This window comes from Panthera tigris, chromosome F3, assembly GCF_018350195.1.
Source record: "Panthera tigris isolate Pti1 chromosome F3, P.tigris_Pti1_mat1.1, whole genome shotgun sequence".
Taxonomy (NCBI): Eukaryota; Metazoa; Chordata; class Mammalia; order Carnivora; family Felidae; genus Panthera; species Panthera tigris.
In genome coordinates, this window is record NC_056678.1 from 69,215,976 (window position 1) to 69,243,571 (window position 27,596).

The 27,596-nt window shown below is 41.1% G+C and overlaps 1 protein-coding gene across 6 annotated transcripts in view; it reads left to right on the top strand.

The window, feature by feature from the left end:
- Nucleotides 1–27,596, top strand: part of GATAD2B (GATA zinc finger domain containing 2B) — an 85,179-nt gene that overhangs the window by 29,548 nt on the left and 28,035 nt on the right. The window contains exon 1 of one of the 6 annotated variants that reach the window (XM_042976548.1): nt 7,846–11,116. The exons of 4 other annotated variants lie outside the window; for them this stretch is intronic. In XM_042976548.1, coding sequence (XP_042832482.1) covers nt 11,064–11,116 — 53 coding nt within the window. In that variant the 5' untranslated portion in view covers nt 7,846–11,063. Of the gene's footprint in view, nt 1–7,845; nt 11,117–27,596 lie in introns of those variants that run through there. One more of the 6 variants, XM_042976547.1, reaches the window with a different exon arrangement.

The window sequence follows — 27,596 nt, forward strand, 5'->3', positions numbered from 1 at the left end:
GGTTATATGGACTTACTGTGTACTTTATTTTTTTTTTTAATTTTTTTTTCTTAATGTTTTTATTTATTTTTGAGACAGAGAGAGACAGAGCATGAGCAGGGAAGGGGCAGAGAGAGAGGGAGACACAGAATCGGAAGCAGGCTCCAGGCTCTGAGCCATCAGCACAGAGCCTGATGCAGGGCTCAAGCTCACAGACTGTGAGATCATGACCTGAGCTGAAGTCGGACGCTCAACCGACTGAGCCACCCAGGCGCCCCCTTACTGTGTACTTTAAAAAGAAGTCCTGGATCAAATCTTCTTGTGAGTGGAAATCCTACATGGCTTGTTGGGACCAATACTGGGTATAATATGTAAGTGATGAATCCCTAAATTCTACTTCTGAAATCATTATTACACTATTTAACCAACTTGGATGTCAATTTAAAAAAGAAAGAAAGAAATCATACATGCCTGTCAAAGAACATGTATATTTTACCTCAGTTGTATTTGACTAATATTTTCTTTAACCTAGTGGCTTAGAGTAGAGATCAATGAGGCAAGCAGAGTGAATTGGGCTCTTGAGTTTTGGCCAAGAAATGCTCAAGCCATCGTGGTGTAATGGAATGAGTACGGGCTTTGGAGCCAGCATCTACTATTGTTAGCTGAGTGAATGACTTCATTCAAATTTCTTAATTTCACCAAGTTAATTTCCATATCTGTAAAATAGGAAAAGGACCCTATCTTCTTGCTTTGTTGTATGGATTAAATAAATATTTAGTGCATTAAATTTAATGCATTAAAATTCTCAGTGAATGTTAGATCTTTTCTTTTTCTTCAGAGCATTACAATTTGGATTACAGTTACCAAGAAGTATTTTAAAATTTACAATTTTCAGCTCACACAATAAGCAGCTTGGTTTGGGGTGATTATGATTTGGCTGAAAAAAAGCAGGGGTGTTGGCTGCCACATAGTTCTTAATTTTCCAGGATCTGAAGAAAAATACCTGTTGATGTGTGAGCATCTCTGGTACCTCTAGACTACTAATCAATTTAGTATACAGAGGAGACTGTGGTGAACATAGTGTACTGCTTTAGCCTGTGTCAAGTTGGAGAATTAAACTGCGTGCTAACAGTAATCACTAACAACTGCTTAGTTGTATCTAAGCCTTTCATACTGTCTCAAAGACTGGTAAAAATTGACCAGTGTTTACAATGCAGTTAAGTGTATTCAGTGGACTTAAATGAGCATGATGTCTGAACGAAAGTTGAAAAAATACAGTCTCCCCTGCCACGATTAAACATAGAACCTAGTGAGCTTCAGTTTGAAATTCATAGTTTGTCTCTTGTGGAAATGTATTGAATAAGTGGAAAATGGACTATTTTCTTGGCCCCATTTATCACAGACATGATGATTTCCCTTATCTCCTAAAATAGTACAATACCTAGATCTGGAGACCTCTGATGGGCTTCTGTTAAGTACGACTTACTGTGACTGAGATATTACAACATCATCCACTTGAAGCTTAGCTTGGTAGAGTGTAGGGTTTTCCTGTGTAGTTTATAAATTATTGAATGCCTTTTGCCAGTGGCCAGTACTGCCTATTTCAGATTTAGCTCAGTATTTGTTTTCTGAAAACAGAAATTAATATTAGATTGCTCAGGAAAACTTCTTTTACAGACTGAAATCTTTGGGTAGGGCATAGATTATTTTTCTCTGTGTTCTCTAGACTCTAGAAGCTTTAGCATTTGGAAACATGAGGGTTTTGTGAGAGATTCTGAAGGAAGTCCGTACAATTATGATTTGAGTTTCAGAAGCCCAAATGAGGCAGGCATTTGGGGTGGTTTATTGATAGGAGAGGTCGACTGAAAAATAAGGACACCCCCTCCCCCTTGTTACTCCTTGTTCCTGTTTATAAAGAACTTATTTCCTTAAACAAAGATCCTAGCGTAAGGGTCCTCCAACCGGCACATGTCTAAAGCAATTACTACCGTTCCCCTTCTCTTCGGTTTGCTTGGATTTCTTCCCCACCACTTTCTGACCTTTTATGAGTACGTTTGAGAGATGAAAACTCCTTATAAAGTGATTGGAGACAGTCTCTCTAAAACAGAAAAAGGAAAATTAGGAGAAAGTTTCAGACATGTCTAGAGTCTTGATCAGTCTATAGAAGGACATAGGTGGTGTGGTAAATGGTTTATGGTGGGTGGGACGTTGGCTGGAGTCTGAGGAGGAAGAGTTCTAGGCTGGGACACAGGAAAAGGAGACAGTATTGCAGCCTCACTATGGCTAGGCCTAAACCATTACACATTGTTCAGTTGTGGTAAATATACATAACAAGGACCTAACCCATTTTTATGGAGTGTACACGTACTGTCATGACTACTTTGCTCGGAAACCGTGCTGTGATTTGTGCTAGATGTGGGTTCAGCTGCCCCAAGTGGTGTGAGTGGTGTGAATCTGCGTATACCTACCTGTGGGACAGCTCCAGGAACAGATCTCCAAGGAACACGTCTACTGTCTTACCGATGTCTGTTCTTTAGCACTAGCAGTCGGGTTTATTTGTAATTTGGAACATGTTTTGTCATTGATGCTGTGATTTCCTGTCCTGGATGTTGGCTCTGGAAGCTAAACAGTTAAAGCATCATGATTTCAGAGGAAACTAGCTCTCATGAATGAAGGCAAAGTTTGGCACTAGGCCAGAATAATGGGGGGCAGTTAGGGTGGGGAGACTAACTGACTTTTGTACCACAAATGACATTTAAAAAAATTAAGAGATAATTCCATGTCCTGAGGTTATAAACCGGCTTCAACTGGTTTCCACCCCCCCTTCTGCCCCCGCTAGGCATCATGGGTAAAAGTAAGCATCCCCCTGTTTCTTTTGTTTAATGTAACAGTACGCCATGTGATTGGCAGGGCAGTGCCCGCTTGGAGACCGGGTTTATGCAGGTCTCTCAAGGGGGCTGGCACGTATGGGGTCGTCCCTGTGCTATAGAAAAAGCCTTTCTTACGATAGAAAAGAGAAAGGGAGCCTCTCCCCACCTCCTCCCCCCAAAGCCCCCACAAAAACAAAAACCTAAACCCATCTTTTATTCCTTCTTTTCCTCCTTTTTCTGTCCTCCCTCCCCCCATCCCCTTCTTGTCTCCAGCTTTCCTGGCAGCTAGAGGAGGGAGCAGAAAAATGTATACCTGTAAGTACTTTTAACTGTCCTTGCTCCCCCCTCCCTTTTTTCTTTATCTAAAAGCAGAAACTCAGAATTGCTCTGAGTTCTTCACAGCCTTTTCCTGACTGTGTGTAGAAGGTGATATGCTGAGGTTTCTAATGGGATTGAAATAATAAATACTGTTGCTTTTTACAATTTGTTGTGGAGTAATTGTTTCTCATACAGAGCTCCTTTCGGTTTGGATCCTCAGTCGTCCTGCTTCATCCTTTTGCTGTAATGGTCTCTGGCTTCTAGTTTTCTTTGAGCTGAAGCTATAAGAAGGATATTATGCTAAGGTTTCCTTTTTCTTTCTTTTTGAAAAAAATTTCTTTTGTCTGTAGCAGTGATGGTTCTACTCCCCCTTACCCTCACTTACCCCCCCTCCCTTTTCCATGTCAGCTTCAACCCTGCTCTGTGAATGGAGTCAGCCAGCTGACTGAGTGCTGGCATCACGCCAGCGGCTGCAAAGCAGTGAGAATGTGCGCGCGCTCGCGTGTGTAAGTGTGTACAGAACACAAAGGGAGAGGCCTGCAGCCTAGGAAATCACAGGCTATTATATAAGGAAGTCTGCGTCATCTCTGCTTACTTGGGCCGATGGACAAGGAAAAGGGACGGTTTAGAGCAAGAAAAATACCCGTTTGTTACACACACACACACACACACACACACATATTTTTTTCCTTGCTGTCTTTAAATAAAATTAGATTTTTTTGTTGTGGCAAAATGAGAGGGAGCTTCTCTGTCCGAGTGACAGTGACTGTGTTCCTAGTGGGAGCTAGTAACTCTTCTGGGAGGTGAAGCAGTCTGTTCCGCATCTGTTTTCCTGCCTCCATTTAGAGGTGTGCCTGCTCAAGGAAGAAGGGTCCCTAAAAGAGAGATGCTGCCTGGATTTAACAGCTGTAATTTGTTAAGATACCCCCCCCCAAAAAAAAAAAATGTTTCTAATTCATTCCATATTGCCGAGGGTCCAGGAGTGGATGGCCATGGGGGTGCTCTTAGGAGACACAAAAAGCCATATAATAGAGCAAATAATATCGGCTAACTACTCCTTTGAGCGACCCCCCCCATTTCCTCTTTTATTTCTTGTTATTGTTCTATTTAGTGTATTATAAAAATGCAGTGTTCTCTCCTGCCATGTGCTGCGGAGTTAGAGTTATACAAAAGGAAAGTGAGGTAGCACATGGAAAGAAGGAAAAAAATCTAAGCTTCCAGACTTTGCAAGTGTTGCAGTTTAGAGATTCACTTGGAATGATTGTATGTTTCATTGGTTATTAGGAGCTCAACATTCATTTAGAAATTATATTTCAATTTACCACCAATTTACCCTGGTGTCTTTTTTCTCAGTTTCTCTTTATGTGCTTCCTGGCTGTGATACATACATGAAGCGGCTCTTGTGTTAGGTGGAGTGTGAAATAAAGTGTATTAATGAATAAAAGAGGGACATGCTGTTACAGTTGTTTTATGTGAGTTTATTTTTATTTCTTATCTGACCATTCAGAATAATGGTGCTGATATGCAATAATCAAGTAGGGAGAGTTTGGAATGGGAGGAAGCTTTTGAAGTACTTTATCCTATAATAAGGTTTGTCAGGTTGCAGTCTAGAGGAAGCTCCTTAATTCAGTCTTTTTGTTATAGCCTATGAATTTGTACTCTTGCCACACTTTTACATCCAACAATCTTTGAGTATATGTATATTTTTCCCTTTGGCACATGAATTTTGGTGCAAGTGTTAAGAGGTGCACTCTGATCTGTGTCTCCCTCTCTCTCCTCCCCCACACTCTTTGTCTCAAAAAAAAAAAAAATAATAATAATACATTAAACAAAAATTAAAAAACAAAAAAAGGGGGGTGTCTGGGTGGCCCAGTCGATTAAGTGTCTGACTTCGGCTCAGGTCATGATCTCACAGCTTATGAGTTCAAGCCCCGCGTTGGGCTCTGTGCTGACAGCTCAGAGCCTGGAGCCTGCTTCGGATTCTGTGTCTCCCTCTCTTTCTGGCCCTACCCTGCTCACACTCTGTCTCTCTCTCTCTTTCTCAAAATCAAAATAATAAACATTTAAAAACACAAAAAGAGGTGCATATGAGGTTATACTTTTTTGTATCTATTTTTTAATGTTTATTTTTTGAGAGAGAGAACACAAGCAGGGGAAGGGCAGTGAGCAAGACAGAGACAGAGGATCCAAAGCAGTCTCCACACTGAGAGCAGAGAGCCCGATGTGGGGCTCAACCGGGAGATCATTGACCTGAGTCGAAGTCGGATGCGGATGTTTAACAGACTGAGCCACCCAGGTGCCCTGAGGTTATACTTTCTTTAAGGGTTGCTGGGTGGGATTTACCAGAGCAGCTGGCCTGAGCTCATTTCCTAGGCTGCCCCCCAGTTATATTCCCCCCAGATAGCTGGGGCCACTCTTCTTCTTTTCCTTTATAAATGAGTTAAGGGAGATTGTTTCCCAGTCGGTTGAATCCTGGGAGACAAAACAGTATCAGACCAGCCTAGCTCAAACCTCGAGACCAAAGATTCAGAGTTGTGAGATTCCCTGGTTCTTAGAAATAATAGTTACCTTTTTAAGTTGATGCTATTTTTAAATTCTATTTGGTAATGTTTTTTTCCATGGGGAATAGCCATTTTACATGTGTGTATGTGTGGTGGTATGTTTACCTCTTACATTGGTTTATATTAAATATAAAGAGAACTGAAGATGTAAAGTTTATTTCACCCCTTACCATCATCTCTAATTTAAGATTCTGTCTGTATTGTGATGCTTGCTTATTGGACCAATAGGTTTTAAAAAAGATCTTTGCAGCCTTTTATTTCTAACTTTTTTCCTGGTGCCTGGAAGCAGATTAGTAGGGATAATCTTACGATTAGGTAGTTATAATCAGTGAGGCATAAGTTAATACATTCTATTAATGGACAGACTTTGTGTTTCTTCTCATAGGCCCTAGTTATTGTTTAGGAGTGGATGAAGAGTCGTTTTGAAGGATGCGTGGAATCTGTCCTTTGAGCATCTCTGTCTCTATCACTTGTTTTAAATGATGTCTGGCAGAATTTTCTTTATATGTCAGAACTTTTGTACTGATTTATTATAATATGTGCTAGCATAACTATTATTATTTTATTCTGACTTATTATAAGAGGGTGGGGGGGAGGATTGCTTACCTCCTATTCATTGGGCTTTTAGGCAACACACCCTAACTTGTCATATTTAAGCATAGAGGCCTTTATGATCCTTGGTGTACAATAACTGAACACTGTCACCTAAAGCTGATCACCTAAGTTCTTGCATTCAGTGAAGTTAATGTGGTAGTTAATGTGGTGACGCAGTTAATGTGGTAAACTCAGTGAAACAGAAGAAACACTGTAAGAGCAAGTAAATAGCAACCGTCTTTGCATTCTTATTCAGAATAACTGTCTTACCAGTTTGGATCAAAAAACCAAAAATGGCAATATAGATAGATACTACATAATATGATGATTAAGAATATGGACCTTAGCTGAGTCAGTTGAGCATCCGACTTCAGCTCAGGTCATGGTCTTGCATAGTGGGTTTGAACCCTGCATCGGGCTCTGTGCTAACAAAGAGCTCAGAGACTGGAGCCTGCTTCAGATACTGTGTCTCCCTCTCTCTCTCTCCCCCTCCCCTGCTCATGCTCTCTCTCTCTCTCTCTGTCTCTCAAAAATAAATGTTAAAAAGGAAAAAAAAAAATGGCCATTGAAGTAAGAGAGACCTTTGTGTTTGAATTAGGCTTAACTATTTACAGACTGTGAGACCTTGGAAAGTTACGTAGTTTATCTGTTTTCTGTAAAAGGATAATTATTAAAATTTAAAACTCTGCTATAAAGGGCTTAAATGTGATAAGGTATTATAAAGCACTTTAGAGCTTAGCCAATAAGAGCTCAGTGAATTAAGTTAACAACTGTTACTGATATTCTGTCTGTTGGGTTTACTGCTGTTTTCAGTGCTCTTACTAGTTTCTTTTAGCCAGTCTGTGGCTACCTCTATTTTTTATTTTCGTGATGTATTTTGATTAAGAGTGGGTTTATTGACCTACACGTTGGACGAGTTTAGATCAGAAGTCAGCAAACTACTGATTGTTTTTGTAAATAAAGTTTTATTGGAACACAGCCACACATATTTCCTTACAACAATGGAATTGAATAGATGGCCCACAAAGTCTGTAAAATATTTACTATCTGGGGTGCCTGAGGGGCTCAGTGGGTTAAGTGTCCAACTTCGGACTCAGGTCCTGATCTCTTGGTTCATGAGTTTGAGCCACATGTCAAGCTCCGTGCTGACAACTCAGAGCCTGGAGTCTGTTTTGGATTCTGTGTCTCCCTCTCTCTCTCTGCCCCTCCCCCTTGCGCGCTCTCTCTGTCTCTCTCTCTCAAAAATAAATAAACATTAAAAAAATTTTTTTTAAAGTGTAGCCTGGGTGGCTCAGTTGATTAAGCATCCGACTTCGGCTCAGGTCATGATCTCATGGGTTGAGTACGAGCCCCAGGTGGGAATCTGTGCTGACAGCTTGGAGCGTGGAGCCTGCTTCCAATTCTGTGTCTCCCTCTTTCTCTCCACCCCTCCCCCACTCATGCTCTTTATCTGTCTCTCATAAGTAAACATTAAAAAAGAATTTTAATAAATAAATTAAATATTTATTATCTGGCCCTTGACAGAAGAAGCTTGCAGACCCATGGTCTAGGTCTAGATCACTTTTCCTAGAAAAGTGAGCCAGGAAGGAAGTTCTAGAAATCCAAAGGGAGGTAATTAAAATTGACTAAACTTAAATGAACTAGAAGGAGTGGGTTTTTGGTATGGGATTTTGTAGCCTGGCGGATAGCAGAAGGAAGATACGTTGACATAGCTGATATGAATTAAGGTAAAGGAAAGTAACGTTTGGAGTTGGTTAGGTAATAATATTGGGGCATTTCATATGGTGGTATTAAAGAGGAGTACAAACAAGAAGGGTTTGCCACCAAGTAGTTTGCATTGAACCTGGAAGATAGGGGCGCCGGGCTGGCTCAGTTGGTGGAGCATGCAGCTCTTGATCTTGGGGTTGTGAGTTTGAGCCCCACGTTGGGCATAGAGCTTCCATTTTAAAAAATCTGGAAAAGACATGAATTGGTAGGTTTCTTTGTTAAACATGTGGATTAGTTGTCAGAGTGTGGTCTGTGGATTCCTTGGGATTCCTGAGAGCGTTTCGGAGAGTCTTGAGATCAAAACTGTTTTATAGTAATACAAAGGCTTTTTTTGTTTGTTTGTTTGATTTTGCCTTTTTCACTGTGTTGACATTTGCACTGATGATCCAGAAGTAATGGTCAGTAAAACTGCTGGTGCCTTTGCATGAATCAGAGCAGTGGCACTAAACTATACTAATATTCATTGTATTCTTCACTGCTGTACAGTTCAAACTTGCAGTTTAAAAAAAAAAGATGCAGTTTCACTTGAAAAATATTTTGATGGAGTGGAAATAAATTTTACTTTATCTTGACCTTTCAGAACATGGCTTTTGAATATTTTGTGTGATAAAGTGGGAAATGCTCATGAAGCACTTTTGCTGTGTACTGAACTACAGTGGTCTCAAGGAAAAGGACAGTCGAGTTGCAGGCTAACTAGCTGCTTTCTTCGTAGAACCGTTCCTACTTGATGAAAGAATAATCAACACACTGTGGTCTGTAGACTTGGGTATCTGACAGACATTCTTGAAAACTTACAAGAACAACTTGATTATATTTGTGCCCGGTGATAAAAGTAGAATAAAAATTAAACCAGAGTTGGACAGCTCAGAACTTACTTTTATGATGAGATTAGTGGTGACATTACCCAGTATGATTCGTTTTTATATTGTATAATGAAATATGTCAGCACTTGAGATGTGCATGACTTAGTGGACCAGAATTTTCCAAATGACAAATGCATGATGTAACAAAATCACGTGTGGGTAAAAGATCTATTCAAAGTGTGAGATAAGATGGACCAATGGATTTTAATGTTACAGTGTGAAAAGTTCATTGATAAGGTTTCAGATTTCAAATTGCAACTAACCCTTGGAAACTGTTTTGTTAATTGAGGTAAAAGTCACATAACATAGAATTAACCATTTTAACTTGTATGATTCAGTGGCATTTAACACAGTTGCAGTGTTGGGCCACTACCACCTAAATCAAATCCCACAACAGTTTCATCACCCCAAAAGGAAACCTGTACCCACTAAGCCATCACTACCCATTTCTCCTTCCCTCAGCATCTGGCAACCACTAATGTGCTTCCCATCTTGATGGAGTATCTGTTCTGGATATTTTACACCCATGGAATCCTAGGACATGTGACCTTTCGTGTCTGGTTCCTTTCACGTAGCACGTTCTTGAGGTTCATTCATGTTGTAGTGTTTATCAGTACTTTATTCCTTTTCACATCTGAGTAGCATTCCACTTTAGGGATATCCCACATTTGGCTTGTCCGTGCACGAGTTGATGGACATTTCAGTTTTTTCCACCTTTTTGGCTACTGTAAATATTACTGCTATACACATTTTTCTGTACGTTTTTGACTGAATCCCTGTTTTCAGTTCTTTTGGATATTTACCTATAAATGGAGTTGCTGAGTCATGTGATAATTCTAACTTTTTGAAGAACCACCAAGCCATTTTCCAAAGCAACTGTACCATTTTATGTTCCTACCAGCAATGTACAGTTCTAGGATTCCAGTTTCTCCACATCCTCAACACTTACTATTTCCTGCCCTTTTTATCACAGCCATCTTAATGGGTATGAGTTGGTACCTCATTGTGGTCTCAATTTGCATTTCTCTAATGACTAATGATCTTTGCATGTGCTTATTAGCCATTAATATATCTTCTTGTTGAAGTCCTTTGTCTGCATCTGTCGAGCTTTGAGTATATCAAAGACGAAGGAATCCACAGTTCTGATCATTTGAAAAGATTGCTAGAATACCCTTCTCTGGTATCAGTATGAACTCATAAGTTTTAATTTATACACCTGTTTATGTACACGTGTGCACATACAGAGATAGAAATAGATGTGTGCGTGCTGGTGCGTGTACACGGATTTCCTTTTTCTGAGAGGACTTGGAAGCAGTTACGCCACCATAGCAATGAGCACACATGACACCAGGTCTTGTTTTCTAAATGCTATTGTCTGGGGGAAGAAACTCGAGTTCCTTGGAGAAGTGACTTAGGGCAAAGGAAAAACGTCCTTTGGACCTGAAACATGACGTGGCTACCAGAAGAGAATGAAATGCTAAAACAAACAAACAAACAAACAAACAAACAAAGTGGTGTACCAACTTGAAGGAGCTTTCAACACCGGATCTGGGACAATTTGAAGAACAAAATAAGTAATGATAGTAACAGATTATAACCCATGGGATAAAATAAATATCCCTAAGCCCACGGTGCTGCAAATAAATATTTGAATAAATAAATACGAGACAGCCATGTATTACAGTAAAATTCAAATTAATATAGAAGGAATGATGGAAACATTAGGCAGATACTAATAATGGTTACAGGCAAGAATTGTCTGTGAATGCTAAAGTTAGTCGGTGGAAGTTGGATGCAAAATGAGATTTTGCGTAGCCTCAGAGTATCTCTTCATAGTAACGTTCAGTGGAGAAACCTGTCAGACCCCACCTCCCTCAAGTGATTACAGTTAACATCATCATAATGCAACACGTTGACATCATGTGCTTGCTGAGAGGGTACACTGAGAAGGGTACAGTATTGCTTTTGTGCTATTTTTGTCAAAAATACGTGACTTCAATCTAATGAGAAGACATCACATTAACCCAAATTTGGGGACATTTGACAAAAGCGCTGGCTGCAAAAGTGTGAATGTGAAGAAAGAATAAAAACTGTCCCAGTTAGGAGGAGAGATGTTGGAGATCCACAAGAGCAGTGTGGGGCTGCAGACTGAATGTGGAAGCAGGTACGGGAACCCAGCTGTCTGGGGTTAATGAAGCCAGACATTAATGAGATTTGCAAAAAATGTGAAATAGTGCCACTCTTCTCACTGTACTGTTCTCTTTTTTGAGAAAATAGTTGTTGTTTTTTCTTATAAAGGATATGTCACTCATGTTAACTTGGAATGTGGGCTTTTTTTTTTTTTAATGAACTAACATTTTTAAAATTCTGTTTTAATTTCTGATATAGTGACTGTTGATAGCTCTAGCCACAAGCAAAATCTCTTTGGAGCCACTGATTTTTTTTTTTTTTTTTTTACATTTATTTATTTTTGAGAGACAGAGACAGAGCACAAGTGGGGGAGGGGCAGAGAGAGAGGGGGAGACACAGAACCCGAAGCAGGCTCCGGGCTCCGAGCTGTCAGCACAGAGCCCGATGCGGGACTCGAACCCACAAACTGCAAGATCATGACCTGAGCTCAACTGGCTGAGCCACCCAGGCGCCCCTGGAGCCACTGATTTTTAAAAGTGTCTTCTTAAAGGGATCCTGAGACCAAAAAGTTTTGTGAGCCAGGAGAGTGTGCGTGATAACTGCAACAAAGACCCCCCCAAATACGATGGCTCAAACAAGATACAAAGTATCTCTTTCGTGTACTTGCCTGATGTCCATGGTTCTTGTTGCTGTATTGCTTCATGTGGTAGCTCAGGAATCGAGTTTCTCTGACATGAACTTTTCTGCTGATGCCCAGGACAGCGGTTCGCATGCTTTAGTGTACGTAGTCACCAGGAGGGCTTGTTAAAACACTACTGCTAGTCCCCATCCCCAGCAGTTCTCTTTTTTCTTTGTAATGTTTTTTTGGGGGGAGGCGGGGGGAGAGCGAGCGCGCGTGCGCCCGCGAGTGAGCGGGGAAGGGGCAGAGAGAAAGAGGGAGGGAGAATCCTAAGCAGGCTCTGCCCTGACAATGCAGAGCCTTATGTGGGGCTCGATCCCACAAACTGTGAGAACACGACCTGAGCCAAAATCGAGTTATACGCTTAACCAACTGAGCCACCCAGGCCTCCCTTTTTGGGGGATTTTTAACTTACCTGACAGTAGGTGACGTAGCAGTGAATAATGTAGACCAGTCTTTCACTCCACAGACTTTAAAATTCAGTGGAGGGAGAAAACCGACAGTAAGCAAATGCAAAAACAAAATAAAAACAGAAAGCAGAAACAAAACCAAACCAAACCACGTAGTGGAGTGCGCCTGGCTCCTCCTTAGTTGGAGGAGCATGTGATTCTTGATTTCAGGGTTGTGAGTTTGAGCTCCGTGTTGAGTAGAGATTACTTAAAAATAAAATCTTTTAAAAAAACCGAGTTTGGGTGCCGTTTGTAGTTTTAAATAGTCGGATCCATGCTGTTCTACCTAAGAAGAGCTAAGACAGTTTCTAATTCAATGTCATATATGTATGTAATTTTTGCTGCTTTAATTTGGAGAAGTGAGTCTTGCCTCAGCAGGAAGTTGATAAAAGGGAATTGTACTTTTCTTTGAACCCCAGCTCCTTTCTTTAAGCTTGATGCTTTTGCAGCAGCTTTAGGAATATTTGCAGTAATCTGCCAGCATCTCTGTAGTTGTGTCAGATTGTTTTCTCTGATTGGCCAGATTTATTTCCAGTTTGCCAGATATCGTTAGTATAATGAGCACTTTAGAGTCAGGTATGCTGTGTTTCTATCCTGTTGGGAGAGTAGGGTGGTCTCTTTTGATTCTGTGTTATCTAAGTCTCCTCTTAATGGAAAATTGTTAATAGAGATCCACATCGATGCGCTTGGTCACACCTTTACTATTCCACCAGTTCCTGGATCCTAGAGATTGCTACCACTGGAACTGTGTGGAAGCAGTCTCTGAAGTGCTCCAATGAGGGGTGCCCAGGTAGCTCAGTTGGTTGAGCATCCGACTCTTGATTTCAGCTCAGGTAATGATCCCGAGGTCATGGGATCAAGCCCCATGTCGGGCTCTGCACTGAGCATCGAGCCTGCTTGAGATTCTCTCTCTCCCTCTGCCCCTCTCTTCCCCTCCTGTGCACAGATCTCACTCTCTCAATAAACAAAGAAACAAAATGATCCAATGAAATGGTACATTTGGAGGTAATTTCACTCTTTGTAGCATCTAAGATGAAACCTGTTGTGTAGCCATTTTGTTATCCCTTAGGGGCTCTTACCCCCATCTGAGGAATCGGTTTCAGAGTTTGGTTTATATGTGTGTAAATTCCTTTTGGGAGCTGAAATAGGTTACGTTCTGGGAAAGTGCAGAGTTAATTGCCGGGAGTGATTGGCAATAGGAGGCATGAGGTAGCTGGGAAGGAACTCAGCTTTCTGGTTTGCATCTGGGTGGCTTGGGTAGCTTGAAGACGTGCAGGACAGGACCATTGCTTGGCAGGGCCTGCAAGTGCAGTGTGCTTCCGGTTTGGTGGCAGATAAATGGCTGTTCGTTCTGCTGCACGGCTGCAGGGAGAAGGCACAAGCCCCCAGTCTCTGAGGCACTGGTGAGAGAGATAGAATTTGCACGTATGAGTGTGTCTGTCCCTTTGAAGTACGCGGATTGTCGTTGGGAGACTTGAGTAGGCCTGCTCTTTGTGGGATAACTAGGTAGCTAGGCTGCTGCTTTCAGCATTCTCCCTTCTCCGCTATGACTAATTTAGTAGATAGAGCTGTAAATATTCTTGAAGGATATCTGGAGAAAATTTTGTGAGGCCAGAATCTTGGGAGATTTTCCAGTGGCGTGTAGGTCACTGTTTCCCTGTCACCACCACCTCCCAGCTCTTGTTTCCTCAAAATGTAGAAATGTGGTTACTCTCACCATGAATTCAAATGCCTCTGGCTTTTATTAGTCTGTTTATGAATGTGTGGGTGTGGTAAACACATGCTTCATGTGTGTGCTGCTGTTTGCATGTATCATACCTATGCAAGATGATAATTGAATAAAAGTCTTCAGTGATGGAACGGAACATTACAGGCGACCGCCATCAGTGAAATGAAGCGGGCACCCCTTGCCGTCCCTGGTGTGGTAGAAGGGGCATGTCCTGGGCACTGAAATTAGATCTAGGTTTTAACCGTGACTCTCCTGTCGTGTGTGACCTTGGGCATGTTTATTTAGTCTTTCTGAGTCTCCGTTACCTCATTCATAGGATGTGTGGGGGAAATATGGACTGTACTGAGAATTAAGTGAAAAACTGTTGCTGTGGTTCTTAATCCACAGTTTTGGTATTAGCCATCACTCAACTGTTGTTCTCCTATTTTGCCTTCCTCTTTGCCCCCAAACACACCTTGCTACTTTTCTTCCTGTTGAAATACACTTTCCCCCAACTGTTTTCAGATTTGTGTGATGAATGGTTTATCTGGGAAGAGGCTCTCCCGAACATGTGTGTACAGAATATACTTAGGAGATCTTCTGAGCAGGGTGAAAAATCTCAACCATTCAAAACTCTTCTTTCCTTCCACCCATTGTGGGTGGGGTTTTATCCACCCTGGGATGAAACATGAAAAATACTTGTTTTTGTTTCTCCCTTCAAGTGTTATCCCAGTAGTATTCCTCCAGAAATGCTATATTTGTTCTATTTTGCACAAAGAAAAATGGAGTTTTCTAGATGAGTTCTGGAGGAGATTGGAAAAATGTGGCTTGCTTAGCAATTTACAACCTAAATTGCTTACTTGCCTGTTTCTTTTGTGAAAGTTTAGGCCAATCATTCTTAAACTGTAAAGTGCCTAATAATCAGCAAGAAAAACAAAATGCAGATCCTTTGCTTAGGAAATTCCAGTTTATTACTTTGAAATGGGCCTGTGAAGAGGCATTTTATTTTTTAGTTTTTAATCTCTCTTTTAAGTTTTTATGTATTTTGAGAGAGCAAGAGAGTCACAAGCCTGGGAAAGGCAGAGAGAAAGAGAAAGAATCCCTAGCAGGTTCCACGCCATTAGCACAGAGCCCAGTGCCGGGGCTCGATCTTATGAACTGTGAGATCATGACCTGAGCCGAAATCCAGAGTCAGATGCCTGACCAACTGAGTCACCCAGGTGCCCTGCGATGATGCATTTTAAATAAATATCTGTAGTAATTCTGGTCCAGGTAGTCTAAAACAACACTTAGAGAAACACCGATTTAAAGTAAAAGAAAAATGACAAAACTAAATGTCTCAGGTGCCATCCACGGATCACACCTTGGTCTGCGTGGTCTTCTATAGAGATACTTCTCCAAACCTTCTCTAGGGGAGGACCAGTTTTTTGTTTTGTTTTATAATACAGCATGGGCCGATACGGTGAAATGAATTACTAGAAAAGGAAGATTAAAAAAGATATACAGGAATACAGACCCAATATTTTTTATTGTTAGATTCAGCAGGCAAAAACATTACTCTGTGAAGTTAAAAGAAAAGTTTCTACATGCTTACTCTCAGCTTATGCTTATCTTGTTGCAGAGTGATAACTAACAGTTCACTGGCCAGCATCAGTCCGTGGGCTACGCTTCGGATAGTGTTGTTCTTCAGAGATGAAAAGGATTTTGTGTTGAAACTGGCAAGCTGGAAACAGCTGGTCTCTCCTGCAGTTCCCAGGAAGGCTGATTTTTTCATCTATAAAATCGAGACAGTTTTACTACTTTGCCTATCTTATAGGAATGTTAGGAGGGCCGTATAAAATATAATGTGTGTAAAAGTACACTGCAGACTTAAAAAACTAATGTAAGTTATATTAATCATCACAAACATTTATTGAACATATTATTTAGCAGGGAGTTTGTCAGCAACGAGGGATGTAGGGAGATATGGCAAGGGGCTTACTATTCATTTTATGTATTTGCCACATAAGGTTGGCAATATGCTGATTAAATTCCAGATTCATAAAATTTCCTAGACTTGAGCAGTCTTGCTCTGAACTCCAGGAGCATTCTATTTTTAAAATACGCAACTTTGTGATATTATTTTTTGTAATAGTTCTGAAATAAGAATTTTGAGGGGCACCGTGGTGGCTTAGTCAGTTAAGCGTCTGACTCTTGGTTTTGGCTCAGGTCATCTCATGGTTTGTGGGATATAGCCCCGCATTGGGCTCTGCACTGACAACAACAAGCCCACTTGGAATTCTCTCTTCCTCCCTCTCCACTCCTCTCCCACTCACGCACACACGCTCTCTCAAACTTTTTTTAAAAAATAATTTTTGAAGGCGTATACATGCTTGTCTAATGGACTGGAAGCATTTTAGAGGCAGGCACCCTTTTCAGTTGAAGTTTCTGGTGCTCCTTGTGTACGGGTCTTTTGCTGTTAATCAAGGAGATTTCCCTTCTCCCAGCTGGCTCCCAGTTTCAGGCTTGCTATCCAGTCCCACACCCTTTCTCTCCTTTGCCCAGCTCCTCCTCTCAGAGCATTTGCGGAAGATGGAGATCCTTGATGTCAGGAATTCATTCACCCGAAAAATTTTTGAGTGCCTGTTATGTACAGGTTAGGTGAAAGAGATAAGAAAATAATACATATGGTGCACCTGGGTGGCTCAGTTGGTTAAGGGTCTGACTTTGCAGGTCATGATCTCGTGGTTCGTGAGTTCAAGCCCCGTCATGCTCTGTGCTGGTGGCTCAGAGCCTGGAGCCTGCTTCGGATTCTTTGTCTCCCTCTCTCTCTGCCCCTCCCTTGCTCACTCTCTTTCAAAAATAAACATTAAAACAAAAACAAAAACGTACGATTCCTGACCTCTGGGATCTCACAGTTTTTTAAGGGAAATGCACAAGTAGTTCAGTAACAAGATCAGTACTGACGTGTTCAGAATGTTTTGAGAACACCGAGGGAGGGGATGAGGAAACTTCATTGATGAGGTGACCATCTAATTTACCATCTAAATTGAGACTCTATCAAAGGGAAAAGGGGGGCTTTTTATCATCATGAAGGGACAAGAGGTATAAACTGGGACTGTTCCATGCAAACTAGTACACACTGTCACCTGTTCATAAAAGATACGTCTTTGTGGGCGCCTGGGTGGCTCAGTCGGTTAAGCGGCCCACTCTTGATTTCAGTCATGATCTTGTGGTTCATGGGATGGAGCTCCACGTCGGGCTCTGCACTGATGGCATGGGGCCTGCTTAAGATTCCCTCTCCCCCCCCTCCCTCTCTGTCCCTCCTCTGCTTCCGTGCTCTTGCTGTCTGTCTGTCTGTATGTCTCTGTCTCTCTCTCAAAATAAATATACTTGAAAAAACTGTCTTTGTATAGTGTTAAAGAGTTGGAAGATTTACTAAGTAAAGAAAATGTCACAGTTATGAGAGAATATATAGGTGTGCCAGACCCATATAATACTTAGGGACAGGAGTGGCAGAAGGTAAGGTTGCTAAGGTAAATTGGGACCAGGTGATGTAGGGACCTATGTGCTATTGTTGGAGGTAATGAGAAGTCTTTCATATTAAGGCTGGGATGGTAAGATTAGACTTTTTTCTTTTTTTAATGATTGTTTATTTTTGAGAGAGAGAGAGACAGAGTGTGAGGGGGAGGGACAGAGAGGGAGACCAGAATCCAAAGCAAGCTCCAGGCTCTGAGCTGTCAGCACAGAGCCCAATGCGGGGCTCAAACTCACGAACTCAACCATGAGATCAAGACCTGAGCCGAAGTTGGACACCCGACCCACTGAGCCCGGCGCCCCCCCCCCCCCGCTTTTTTTTTTGAGATCACTTTTACAGGCTATGCGGAAGGTGAATGGGGTGGGGGCAGGGGAACCTTTGATACTGAGACCACAAGATCATATTTAAAGTATTTGCTGTAGATTAGGAGAGAAAATAGGATATTCTGAACTGAAGAGTGTCAGGAAAGTTGGAAAGAACAGAGAGACTCCAGAAATACTTAAATCCTTAGAGACATTTAGACTTGTGGGGAAAAGTCACTCTGCTTCCAAGATACCTGCTTCTGGCTTTCTTCTTACCTCAGACCACCCCCCATCTTCTTTGCTAGGTGTTCTCTAAATGTTATAATGCATAAATGTTGGGCTCTTCTCTGTTTCTAAATGATTTTGTGTACCCCTGTGACTCCACACTCTTGCCTGTATGCTTAGGGCTCCTGAATTTATGGCTTCGCCCTACACATCTCTTAGCTCTAGCTTGTGTCTCATAGGTTTTTCAGAGTTAATGTCTTAGAGCTACACTTTTCATTTTTCACTCTAAACATAGCATTATTCACCATTTTCATACAAGGCATCATCATTCGCTTTTTCTCACAGTTCACATTCAGTACATCAGGATTTCTCTTGGCCCTTCTTTCAAGGTGTGTATCCTAACTGATACTCTCGATTCAAGGCCGCACCTGATTTGGTCCCTCGATTACCTCTTCTACCTCGTTTCCTACCACTCTCCCTCTGGGATATGGCATTTCAGCTTCGCTTTTTTTTTTTTTTTTAAATACTGTTTCTTGCACATATTAAGCACGTGTCTTAAGCAGCAAGAATTTCCTGACTTGCTCCTTTCTCTCTCAGATACATTCAGACCTCACTTCCTCACTTCATTGAGGACTTAGCTCAAGTGTTCTCTCTTTAGACAGGACTTTCCGGACTGTGCTTTAAGAATAGTTTCCCCTTGGGGCACCTGGGTGGCTTTAGTCGGTTAAGCGTCTGACTTCAGCTCAAGTCATGCTCTAACAGTTTGTGAGTTCGAGCCCCGCATCGGATTCTGTGCTGACAGCTCAGAGCCTGAAGCCTGCTTGGGATTCTGTGTCTCCCTCCCCTGCTCGCACTCTGTCTCTCTCAAAAAAATGAATAAATGTTAAAAAAAATAAAGAATAGTTTCCCCTTCCCCCTCCCTCATCTAACACTCTCTAACCCCTTTTGATGCTTAACCTGTTTTGAAGGTACTTACCACTGCTTTATATATGTATATGTTAGTTACTTCCCACTAGAACATTAAGCCCAGGAGGATAGAGACTGCTCAACACTGTATCCTCAGTGCTTAGAATAATGCTAATAACAGGTAGCAGGCATTTCACAAATACTGTATTTCATAGAATCTAAGGAGTATCCATGCTCTGTCCAGGCACGCTCCTCTCCCAGTGCCTCCAGCTCTTCACCAACCAGCAAGTTCCTGAACCCCGTATTGTTTGGATTTTACAGAGGCTTCCTCACATAGACATGGTGTATCATTAACTCAATTTCCAGCCCCTGTCTGGAGGATGGGGATGGGGAGTGAGAATTTCAAGCTTCTAATCAGGGCTTGGTCTTTCTGGTGACCAGTCCCCACCCGGGAGTCCTCCAAGCACCCACCCGGCATCACCTCGTCCGAACAAAAGATGCCCCCAGTGTTCTTCTCACTTAGGAAATTACAAGAGTTTTAGGAACTCTGTGCCAGGAACCGGAGGCAGAAACCAACATACGTATTTTCTGTTCTCTCACACAAGCCCAGCAGTAACCACAACCATAGCTCAGGAGGGCTACGTGCACTTCACCGTAATGTTGCTGCTCAGTCGAGGGTCACTGTCCGCGTTCTTGTGGCACGTTACTTTCCTGTTCTCTGTGGTCGAGTTAAAGGCCTCCTTTTGAAAAAGGAGTATGTTCTGTTCTGCCTGCTCTCTTTTTTTCAGTTAAAACAATCTAAAAAGTTTTTAACTTTTAAGAAATATGAAAATGTTTAAATATATCTATATAATTATATGTAACAGTGAACAGCTTATGTAACTGCCATCTTCAGTTAACAATATTTGCCGTATTTGTTTCATGATATATAGCATATGCATATTTTTTCTGAACCATTCCAAAGTAAATAATTTACTTCTTAACGCTTAACCAACTGAGCCACCCAGGCACCCCTGTTTATTTGAAGCCGAGAGACATGTCTGGTCTGAAAAGATACCGAGGTAATTATTATGAATATAAAGCTTACACTTTCAGATCATTTTTGACCTTGGGAGACCATAGACTCTAAAACTCTGCAGTTGCATTACAAAACACCTGGTAATGTTGGATAAAACATAGCAAACTTTTTTTTTTTTTTTTCCTTTTTAAAAAACTTCCTTTTCGGGGCGCCCGGGTGGCTGAGTCCATTGAGCGTTTGACTTCGGCTCAGGTCATGATCTTCGCGGTCAGTGAGTTCGAGCCCCACATGCGTCGGGCTCTGTGCTGACAGCTCAGAGCCTGGAGTCTGCTTAGGATTCTGTGTCTCCCTTTCTGTCTGCCCCACCCCCACTCATGCTCTATCTGTCTCTCTGTGTCTCTGTCAAAAATAAACAAACATTAAAAAAAATTTTTTTTAATAAAAAATAAAAAACTTCCTTTTAAATGCATAGCTGAGGGACATCTGGGTGGCTCAGGCAGTCAGGCATCCGACTTCAACTCAGGTCATGATCTCCCGGTTTGGGAATTTGAGCCCTGCATCGGGCTCTGTGCTGACAGCTCAGAGCCTGGAGCCTGTTTCAGATTCTGTGTCTCCCTCTCTCTCTGCCCCTCCCCTGCTCACACTCTCTCTCTCTCTCAAAAATAAATGAATATTTAAAAAAATAATAATAAATGCATAGCTGAGCCTGAAAGAAATAAGGAAAATCATCAAGGACAACAAATGAAAGGTGAACTGACAATGAGCAGGGTGTATGTGACTTAATGCTGTGACAGTTCTGGCGCTTTTCTAGTCTCAGTAACCAAAAGACTTGGTTTTAATGCTTATGAGGGTTCCAGAGAGACAGCATTAGGCCTAAATGGAGCAGAGTTAGAGATGAGAATCCTCACAGAAGACTGGGAGCCTTTATTTTTTTTTTGTTTTTAATTTTTTTTTTAACGTGTTTTTTTGTTTTTTTGTTTTTTTTTTTTTTTTTTTGAGACAGAGAGAGACAGAGCATGAACGGGGGAGGGGCAGAGAGAGAGGGAGACACAGAATCGGAAGCAGGCTCCAGGCTCTGAGCCATCAGCCCAGAGCCCGACTCGGGGCTCGAACTCACGGACCGTGAGATCGTGACCTGAGCTGAAGTCGGACGCTCAACTGACTGAGCCACCCACGTGCCCCTGTTTTTAATTTTTAAAAATGTTTTATTTATTTTTGAGAGAGAGAGAGGGACAGAGCGTGAGCAGGGGAGGAGCAGAGAGAGAGGGAGACACAGAATCCAAAGCAGGCTCCAGGCTCTGAGCCGTCAGCACAGAGCCCAACACGGGGCTCAAGCTCGGGAACAGTGAGATCATGCCCTGAGCCGAAGTCGGACGCCCAACCGACTAAGCCACCCAGGCACCCCAAAGACTGGGAGCCTTATAAAAATTTTTTTTTTTTTAGTTTATTTTTTGAGAGAGAGAGAGAGAGAGAGACACACACACACACACACACACACACACACACACACACACCCAGGGCGGGGGAGGCGGGGGGGGGGGGGGCAGAAAGAGACAGGGATAGACAGAGGGAGGGAGGGAGGGAGGGAATATCCTAAGCAAGCTCTGCACTGATCAGGCTCAGAGCCTGATATGTTACTCGAACTCATGAACCATGAGATCATGACCTGAGCTGAAATCACGAGTCAGACACTTAATTGACTGAGCCACCCAGGTGTCCCAAGGCTGGGAGCCTTGAAGGCTCAAGAAAAGGAGGTGACCATAAAAAATTCCATCCCCTAGTTCAAACAAACAAGGAAACTTGTAGAACCTAGAACTCTGGGTTCTGATTAGGGATTGGTGGGAATATCCCCTGAAAATTTAAGTATGGGCCTACACTCCTACAGGGTTAAATTATTTTTGTCTTGATATCCCCAAGCTGAGAAGTAAATATAAAAAATATTTAGAACCCTTTATACCCTTGGGGTAACTGGCAGGAGCATATGGAAAACTACTCTGGAGGAACAGGTCCACAGTCCAAACCACAAAAGTCCCAATGAAGACAAAGCTCACAGTAAAAAAAAAATAAAATAAAATAAAAACAACAACAACAACAAAATAACAAAAAGCACACACCAAAAAAAACCCCAATTCATTTACCATGAACAAGAATCACTTAACAAAAATCAGTAGGAACTGAGACTTAAGATAATAAATCTCTTGATTACAGTTTATAAAATAAGTATATTTAAATAGTTAAGTACAAAGATTTTGAAAGAGTAGAAAAAATGCTTTGGGGGAGACAGACTTGAACAATGAACCAAATAAAATATCTAAAAATGCAGAATATGGTCTTCTATTCAGCAGGTATTTATCTAGTACATTTTATGGGCCAGGCACTGAATAAAATAGGAAAAAACAAACAAACAAACAAAAACACCTCTGCCAAGGAGCTTAACATTTTCATGGGTAGGAAACAGACCACCAAATATAAACGTGGAATATTAGTCATAGAAAAGAAGGAAAGCTTGCCATTTGTAACAACATGAATGGATCTTGAGAGCATTATGCTAATTGAAGTAAGTGAGAGAGAAAGACACCGTCTCATATGTGGAATCTAAACACAACGCAACAAACAACTGAGAACTCACACACTCACAGAGAACAGATTAATGGTTGCCGATGGGGGTGGGAAGATGAAATGGGTGAAGTTGGTCAAAAGGTACAAACTTAATTCCAAAATAAGTAAGTTACAGAGATGCTTGTTAATCCATGGAGATGGAACGGACAGCATGGTGTGACTGTAGCTAATGATGCTGTATTATATATTTGGAAGTTGCTCCAAGCAAGTAGATCTGAAAGTTCTCAGCACAAGAAAGAAATTTAACCGTATGGTGATGGATAGTAAGACTTACTGTGGCAATTACTTAATATGTGTAAATGTCAAATCTTTATTATGTACATCTGAAACTAGTTTAATGTTACCTGTCAATTATATGTCAGTTTTTAAAAAAGCATAAATGATCCTAAATTAGAATGAGAACCCAGATATATGAAGTCCTGAAGGCCAAGTGAAGAAAGCATTTCAAAAAGAAGGAATACTGATTTGTTTAAATAGTGCTGAAAATTCAAGTCAAATGAGGACTGATTTTTTTTTTTTAAGTTGAGGGGAAAAAAAACTGTTGGATTTGGTAGCATGAAGTTAATCAGTGACTTGGAAAAGATGGTTTCTTTATGTTGAAAGAACAAAATCTGAACTGAAGTCGTTTCAAGAGAAAGTGGAGACCATATAGAGGACACTTGAGGAATTTTGCTGTATAGTGTACAGGGAAATGGGGCAATAAATGGAACAGAATAAGAGGTCACGGGAAAATTTCCCCAAAGTAAAAATAGTACACCAAGCTGGTGTCGAGATGGAATGATTCTCAACATTCGCTGAATGATGGAACCAACGAGGGAGTATATTTTTTATTTTCGTTTTTTAAAGAGAGCGTACATTGCGCATGAGCAGGGGAAAAGCAGAGAAACTGTGAGATCATGACCTGAGCCAAAATCAAGAGTCGGACGCTTAACTGACTAAGCTATCCAGGCCTCCCCAGTTGGGAGTCTATTAAGGCACGGATGCTTGAGTCCTGTGGCAGACCAATTAAGTCAGAGGCTTTAGGAGTGGGACCTCTGGTATCGGTGTGTCTTTTTGGTTTTTTTTTTTCCTACAGTTCCTCAGATGATTCTAATGTGTATTCAAAGTTGATCTGTTCTGCAGTAGATCAGTGAAATTAAAAATTCAGAAGATGTGTTTGTTAAACAGCATATTCAACATAGCTGAAGAGAGAATGAGGAACAACAGGAGAAAATTACACAGAATATAGCACAGAGATAGGAAGAAATGGAAAATACGAAGAAAAGTTTTGAGACCTGGAGACCAGAATAAGATGACCCAAGATGTATCTCAGGGGTTCTAGCATAGAATAGAGGAAAATGGAGATGGTAATGATATTCAAAGAGATAATGGCTGAGAATTTTCCAGAATTGTTAAGTATGTGAATCTTCAGGAAAATACAACTAATCCTGAAAGGATCAGTAAAACAAAACACATTAGAACGCATGAGTGATGCTAAGTTTTGTAGGATGTCAAAGACAAAGAAAGAACTTATGAAAGCAACCAGGGAGGAAAAAAAGAGTTCCACAAAAGAATGAAAATTAGACTTAAACCAAACTTCTCAACAAGAAAATGCCAGGAAAGTATTTTCAAACTACACAGAAAAGATACCTGAACTAGAATTCTATTTTCACTCCAGAGTGAGGAGAAAATAAACATTTTCAGGGAAATTTGAATGTGTTTAGCAGCTATGTGTTCTACTAAAAGAATTAATAAAGGATATGTATCAGGAAAAGAGAATTTGAATCCACTAAGATTGATTGGCAGGACAAAAAGAAGTTTGTTGGTAAATCTAAATTAGATTTTACTATATCTAATGCACTAATTATGACTAATTTGCTAGGAGCTAAAAAACAAAATAGGGTTGAAATAAAACAGAGAAAATGAAATAAAGAAAATTTAAGTCAGTCCAGTTGATAGAAGTCATAAGAGACCAAAAAAGAAGCACAGAACAAGCAAGATGGTAGAATGAAGAGGGTAGAAATAAAACCAAATATATTAGTAATCATGATAGTAAATTTAAATGAACTAAACTAGGCAGCTAAAAAAAACCATTAGGTTGAATGGAAAAATTCAGGTAAATACTGTAAAAAAGACACAGAAGTTTAAAAAAAGGCACAGAAATTGAAATTAAGAATGGAAAAAGATGTTTCAGATGTTTCAAGTAAATCAGAAAGTTGATGTGCTCATATTAACACCAGACAAAATAAGGTTTGAGGCCATAATTAGAGGAACTTTTAAGATACAAGTAAATATAAATTATAAAGGAGAACTTTGATAAAGGAAATTTTAAATGACTAAAAAATATTTCATCTTCGTTTTTAAAAGTTTTTAAGATTTTTATTTTATTTTTTTTACTTTTTTTAGTGTTTATTCATTTTTGAGAGACAGAGCGTGAGCAGGGGACGGGCAGAGAGAGGGAGACACAGAATCTGAAGCAGGCTCCAGGTTCTGAGCTGTCAGCATAGAGCCCGACGTGGGACTCAAACCCACAAACTGTGAGATCACAACCTAAACCAAAGTCAGACGCTTAACTGAGCCACCCAGGCACCCCTAAGATTTTTATTTTATCTTATTTTATTTTATTTTATTTTATTTTATTTTTTAATAATTTAATGTTTATTTTTGAGAGAGAGAGAGAGAGAGAGAGGCAGACTGCAAGTGGGAGAGGTGTAGAGACAGAGGGAGACACAGAATCTGGAAGCAGGCTCCAGGCTCCAAGCTGTCAGCACAGAGCCCGATGTGGGGCTGGAACCCACAAACTGTGAGATCATGACCCGAGCTGAAGTAGGTCACTTGACCAACTGAGCCACCCTGGCACCCCTAAGATTTTTATTTTATTTTATTTTATTTTATTTTATTTTATTTTATTTTATTTTATTTTATTTTATTTTATTTTTTTAAACGTTTATTTATTTTTGAGACAGAGAGAGACAGAGCATGAACAGGGGAGGGGCAGAGAGAGAGGGAGACACAGAATCTGAAACAGGTTCCAGGCTCTGAGCGGTCAGCACAGAGCCCGACGCAGGGCTTGAACTCACAGACCGTGAGATCATGACCTGAGCCGAAGTCGGACGCTTAACCCGCCGAGCCACCCAGGCGCCCCAAGATTTTTATTTTAAATACAATCTATACCCCAATGTGGGGTGCGAACTCATGACCCCAAGATCAAGAGTCCGTCACATGCTCTACTGACTGAGCCAGCCAGGCACCCCTGTTTTTAAAAGAAATGTTTTGGGGCGCCTGGGTGGCTCAGTCGGTTACGTGTCCGACTTCGGCTCAGGTCACGATCTCACAGTTCGTGGATTCAAGCCCTGCGTTGGGCTCTGTGCTGACAGTTCAGAGCCTGGCACCTGCTTCGAATTCTGTGTCTCTCCTCCTCCTCCTCCTCCTCCTCCTCCTCCTCCTCCTCCTCCTCCTCCTCTTCTCCCTCTGTCTCTCTCTCTCACACACACACACACACAAATAAATTCTAAAGTTTTTTTAAAGATATGTTTTGATAAGTATGATATTCTGGGTTGTCACATTTTTTCTTTTACTCACTCCCTGTTGCATTGTTTCCAACAAGAAATCTGACGTCCTTATTTTTGCATAACGTGTCTTCCTTTCCCTCCCCTGTCCCGGCTGCTTTTAAGATTCTGTAGTAGTTCTGGGCAGTTTAATTATGATGTCCCTTGGTATAGCTTTCCTCATGTTTCTTGTGCTCAGGGTTTATTGAGATTCTTGGATTTGTAGGTTTATAGTTTTCGTTGTTAATTTTTAGCCATTATTTATTCATATATTTTTTCTGTCCACTCCCATCTCCTTTCTCTGAGGGACTCCAGTTACCTGTATATTAGACTGCTTAAAGTTGTCCCCTAGTCCCCTGATACTCTTCTTTTTCATTCTTTTTTCTATCTTTTTTTTTTTTTTTAAGTTTTTTTAAGTTTGTTTATTTTTTGAGAGAGAGAGAGAGAATGAGCAGGGGAGGGGCAGTGAGAAAGGGAGACAGGGGATCTGAAGCAGGCTCTGTGCTGACAGCAGAGAGCCTGATGTGGGACTCGAATTCATGAACCATGAGATCATGACCTGGGCCGAAGTGGGACACTTAACTGAATGAGGCACCCAGAAGCCCCTTATTCTTTATCTGTCTTTGATTTGGGGTGATTTTTATTACTAGGTCTTCTAGTTGATTAAATCTTTTTTCTCTAGTAACTATTAATATCATCCATTGTGTTTTTTAACATCTTTATTGAGGTACATTTTACCTGCCACAAAATTCACCTATTTCGAGTGTACAATTTAATGGTTTTAGTATATTCAGAGTTGTGCAGCTATCCCCACAGTCTAAGATTAGAACATTTTCATCACTCCCAAAAGAAACCCTTGACCCATAAGGAGACATTCCCCATTTTGACCCTCTCTTCAGCTCTAGGCAGCCACTAGTCTTTCAATTTGCATAGATTTGCCTAGCCTGGATTTTTCATGTAAATGGAATCATACAATATATGGCCTTTTGTGACTGACTTCCTTCACTTAGGTAATGTTTTCAAGGTTCATGTATGTTGTAATTCTTCTTTTCTTTCTTCATTTATTTTTTTTTAATGTTTATTTTTGAGGGAGAGAGAAAGCAGAGTGTAAGCAGGGGCGGGGAGGGGCAGAGAGAAAGAGGGAGACACAGAATCCGAAGCAGGCTCCAGGCTCTGAGCTGTCAGCACAGAGCCCGATGCGGGGCTCGAACTCACGGACCGTGAGATCATGACCTGAGCCAAAGTCAGACGCTCAACTGACTGAGCCCCCCAGGCGCCCCGTAATTCTTCCTTTTCTTTTTCAACTTTATTTATTTATTTTGAGAGAGCAAGCACTAGTGGGGGAGGGGCAGAAAAAGAGAGGCAGAGACAGTGAATCCCAAGCAGGCTCCATCCACACTGTTAGCATAGAGCCTGATGTGGGGTTCAGACTCACAAATTGTGAGATCATGACCTGAGCCAAAGTCCGTCAGATGCTTAACTGACTGAGCCTCCCAGGTGCCCCTTTATGTTATAATTCTCTCTTTTTTTTTTTAAATGTTTATTTATTTTTGAGACAGAGAGA